The sequence below is a fragment of the Stegastes partitus genome, unplaced genomic scaffold (genome assembly GCF_000690725.1).
Source record: "Stegastes partitus isolate 25-593 unplaced genomic scaffold, Stegastes_partitus-1.0.2 Scaffold306, whole genome shotgun sequence".
In the NCBI taxonomy this organism is placed as follows: domain Eukaryota; kingdom Metazoa; phylum Chordata; class Actinopteri; family Pomacentridae; genus Stegastes; species Stegastes partitus.
In genome coordinates, this window is record NW_007578037.1 from 408,346 (window position 1) to 413,121 (window position 4,776).

At 42.5% G+C, this 4,776-nt stretch overlaps 1 protein-coding gene across 1 annotated transcript; it reads left to right on the forward strand.

Annotated features, from left to right (window-relative positions):
- Positions 1 to 2,924: 2,924 nt before the first annotated feature.
- Positions 2,925 to 4,390, forward strand: LOC103358385 (stonustoxin subunit beta-like). Its single transcript, XM_008283332.1, has 5 exons — positions 2,925 to 2,976; positions 3,125 to 3,157; positions 3,296 to 3,358; positions 3,478 to 3,620; positions 3,698 to 4,390. Exons 1-5 carry the CDS (start codon positions 2,925 to 2,927, stop codon positions 4,118 to 4,120), a joined length of 714 nt encoding a protein of 237 aa, XP_008281554.1. The 3' UTR covers positions 4,121 to 4,390.
- Positions 4,391 to 4,776: the final 386 nt, after the last annotated feature.

The following is a 4,776-nucleotide window of genomic DNA, read 5'->3' on the forward strand; positions in this document are numbered from 1 at the left end:
CTTGATACCGGCTTGAGGTTGGACTAACGGTTTAAGCTGCTGCAGGAGTCTGTTTGGGCCTCTCTGAGTGGGATGAGTCTCTGTCGGCTGGACTCTGTGACAGCTTAATGCAGCTCTTATATACCTTTAATGAAGGACAGGGGTGAAGGAATTATAGCGGGTGGCGTGGACGTGAGCGTGAGAGAACACTTGCCAATAGAAAAGAAGGGGGGGGCAGGAGGTTTTGTAATTGGAGCTGTGTATGTATGTTTTTACCTTAAAAAGGTCAGAAGGATGCTGCGATGTTTGTAAGACACCCCCTGTTACCAAGTAAACCCCGCCTCCGCTCTGTCTACATCCCTACCACTGATCCCTTCACGTTGCACACAGTGACAGCACTGATGTTGGATGGGATGCGTGGCTTATGCAAGCACACACACACACACACACACACACACACACACACACACACACACACACACACACATGCATACATACCCTTACACACACAAACAAATTCTGAGTATGTAGCTGCAAAGATGTAAATCTGCACCGGACAATTCCTGGTGTTAGACGTCAAGCTGCGTGCGAATATAACAAATTGAAGAAGAATTAGTGTGTAACTTCACTTGAAAGTGTAAAAATACACAGACGAGCTACTTCATCGGGTAGACACGTGAAATCTAAAGCAGTCCAGGACAACAGCTCTGACATAACGTCTACTGTTCCACATTTTTAGTTTTGTTTAAAAAGATAATCAATGAATGACATTTTGTCCACCCTATGAACAGACAGAAGAGGCAACACTTTTACATGTAATGCAGACCACCACCACCACCACCATCGTGACCTCAATAATAAACATAAAGCTGAATTATTAACTTTTTGATGTCAACAAACACTGCAAAAAAACATGTAGAAGCTTCGCAAGCGTAGAATTCTTTGCAGCGCCATTGTGTTTGATTACTTTAGATTTCGCAGGTGTACCTAAAGAAGTGGCCAATGAGTGCATATAAACTGTATTAGAGATTGATGGTCATTATCGGCTGCAGGGTGGATCAGTGGTTAGCATCGTTGCCTTGCAGCTAGAAGGTCGCCGGTTCGCATCCTGGTAAAGACACCCGGGATCTTTCTGCGTGGAGTTTGCATGTTCCCCCCATGCAGTGTGGGTTCTCTCTGGGTTCTCTAGCTTCCTCCCACAGTCCAAAAACATGTTGAGGTTAATTGGTGATTCTAAATTGCCTGTAGGTGTGAATGTGAGTGTGCTTGGTTGTCTGTATAGATGATGGATGGATGGATGTTCATTATTATTACCAATAAAACTGCTCTTGCTGCAGCACATATAACTTCTATGTCATCTTTTTCTCCTGTGTTTATTACTATTTTTCCTACTTTTTGTTTTTTTTAAAAAATCTGGTTAACTTGTGATTTGTTCAAGCTTTAATTGATACAATTGAATGAATTTCTTAAGATCAAATTAGGTTTCATCTGGTATAACTATATAGTAAAACTGTACCTTTATAAAGTATTCCAAATCATTATAACTTATGGTACCACATTCAAGTACAATGTCTGAACCTGCATTAACATGACAAGAGGATGCACTGTGTAACCCTGATTTGCAGTTAAATATAAAACATCCACACTTAACAGGTATATTTATACTTACACGTCTGTACGTATGCCTACATGTATGAATACAGTACAGCTTGACCTATATACCAACACTGCGAGTCATTTGACCGGAGTTTCCTCGATTCGTCCTGCCATGCCAATCTCTGCTCTTGCCCTGCATTATCACATCAGCCATTAACAATCACAGATGCCTTAATGCACACGGACTGGGTTAAAAGAAAAAGCATGTCGCTGCTCGTAAACTCATTCTTGTGATCACCTCTCCGCAGCGGGGTGCGTGTCTGAGGTGTTTACTGTTTCCGGCACTCTGCCAAATCTCATGTCAAGGCTGCCTCGTCCTTCTTGTGTTCCTGTCTGCCCAAGCAGTTGACTGACTGCAGCGCTGATCACATCGCAGCCAACATACTGGCACATACCAGGCACTACAGTGTCAAAACTGCCCCCGAGCATCCAGTGGGAAACTTTGAAATAAAGACGAGCGAGCAGAGCGTGGATAATGGGATTGCGTGTACGTCTGAATTCTTCCTGATCTCCTCTCATACGACAGTAATAAACCAGAGGCATCAGGCTTTCGAAGCAGTGGTGACAGACGAGCAAATCTCTGCCACATGGCTGCAGTTTTATCCCTTCAGAGATTTTATAGGTCAGATATCTTGCATTAAGGTGGAACGAAGTGGAATTTGTTTTATTTTATTTGCTTAATGTGAAAAGATGTAAAATCTACCAAGTGCATATTATTAAGGTGTCCACATCTACCACAAAATTAACTAAAGTACACAAAAGAGATATCAAGTGCAGTATAAAACCTGTTTTACAGGGATTAAACCTTTCCCTTGTATTACAAGTCTTTAAAAGCGCACAGTACTGACAAACTTCACTCCAAGCAAGTCCCACTGAACTTATCTCCATCACCATTTGTAAAAGGTCACTCCATCCACTCCTCTGCTCAGAACAGGATGGCCTGATTCCTGGGGCATTGATTTTCAAGATGTGTGTTTGATTACAAAGAGATGACAGGATAATGGCAAAAGCAAACTCAGATCTCCTCAGATAAATATGGGTCAGGGGGTCAGCTGCTGGCGCTGACGTGCATGTCCTGGTTTGGCCGCCTCTGTAGCACGCCTACCAGTGAGCACTTTATCTCTACATACCTTACCAAAATTTCTCTTAGGGAGCCTTAGGGGCCCCCCAAAACCTTTAATACCCTCTTTCCTAAGGGTATATAAGGAAACCACTTGCATCATGGTAGCAGTACGCCACTGACAGACGCCGACATTCAGGAAACCTCGACAGGGCAAGAAACGATCAAGATGCCAACCAGTGCTCCCAGTACGAGAATAATGCCGGCAGCCGGCAGACTTGGTGAGTGAACTCTATCCTTTAAGTCCTCCATAGATGTTGCTTGACGAAGAAGAAAGCTTGAAGTGGTGTTCAGTTTCTTAAACTTAGGAACCGAAATAATCGATGAGCACAGAATAAATGGAGGTTATACTCTGCTCTGTTTTCACAGGGAAAAAACCCAAACAGAAGCCTTCTCCTACAGGTGAGTTTTTAAAGCGAGTGATGGAAGATTTATTGCTTTCACACACTCTTTAAACACACTGCACAAGGCTTAGCTCTGCTGTCATTGTTTTATCACCGTCGGCTTCCCTTTTATAATGACACTTTTCTCATCTCTCAGAAAACATCCCACACTATGAGCCCAACATCCCTGAGCCCACAAGCAGAGCTGATCTTCTAAAACGTAAGAACAATCATTTAAATTCGCTTGCAATGTTAGCAGAAAATCTGTTCCCCGCTCTCTCAATACGTAGTTTACCTTTTCTCTCCATTATTGCTGTAAACTTTCGACACACACCACAGACTGGATCAACCTTTCCCTGGATGACAAGACAGCCAATAAGATGCTCTGGATCACAGAAAATGGATCCAAGGTGTTACGCATGACTGATAACATCACATGTCCAGTGTTGGACAGACCAGAGCGATACGAACACGTCCCACAGGTAAGGCTTGAATTGTAGTTACAAATCTCCAAATGAGCTGCTGTTTTTAAGCTCAACTGATCCTGTTTTTCTTTAAGGTTCTTTGCAAAGAAGGCATCTTGGGCTTCAGAGCTTACTGGGAAGTGGACTATTCGGGGTGGGTGGTTGCTGGAGTCACCTATGAAGGAGCAGGGAGGAGGGGAGGCGACGGACCCTGCGGGCTGGGAGAAAACGAACAGTCCTGGGGTCTTGGCTGGGGCGGATCACACTATCAATTGTGGTTCAATGGCATTAGCACGGAAATCTGGGATATCCCCAAGTGCACCACCATCGGGGTTTACCTCGATCATCCTGCGGGTGTAGTCAATTTTTACGCAGTTGAAGAAGCGGGTGAGGGGGCGGAAGGCAGGAAGGAGGTCCGACTGCTGCAGCACATCAAGAGCTCCTTCAAGGGGAGAATGCTGCCGGGTTTCTGGGTAGGACAAAAGTCATCGTGCTTGTTAGTCAAAAAAGAGGAGTAAAGTACAGAATTTGTATTTTAAGTTGCCATTTTCTTTCATTTCTATTTAAACCCTGTTTGCAATACATTGAATTCCCATTTCAAAAAAGCCTCATAGCTCATATATGCAAAATTGTTGTATATAAAAAGGCATATTTATTAAGCTGCTACTTGCCTTAAAGGTTTAATATTGTTTAGTGGTGTCATATATATCTTGAAGCATTGTAAAAAATGTTAATTCTGGTGTCATATTTATATTCTGCACTTTAAAAATGTTTCTTTGTGTGCCTTTATTTGAATAAAACACATGTTGAAGTTTCGCTGCCTGACAGTCAATATCTTCATGAGTTTAGAAAGAGCTGAAGACCTTAAACAGAAATTTGACAGTGAAGGATATGAGATGAAATGTACTGTAATATTTTTAGTCAGTACACGATATAAGATCTAGACACTGATATTTTATACTTGGATCACTGTAGGCCACGGAATACAATCAGTGTTGTTGCATTTTTTAAATTTAACCTCTGAATACAGATACATACAAATCAGCACATGCACCTGAAATGCAGGATACCACAGCGTCTGCAAAACCTTCAGGCTTAGCCACTCTGCTGTGAGCACTGGCAACAAAGCAGGTATATTAAACATCCATCATACAAAGAGTATTTATTACTATAT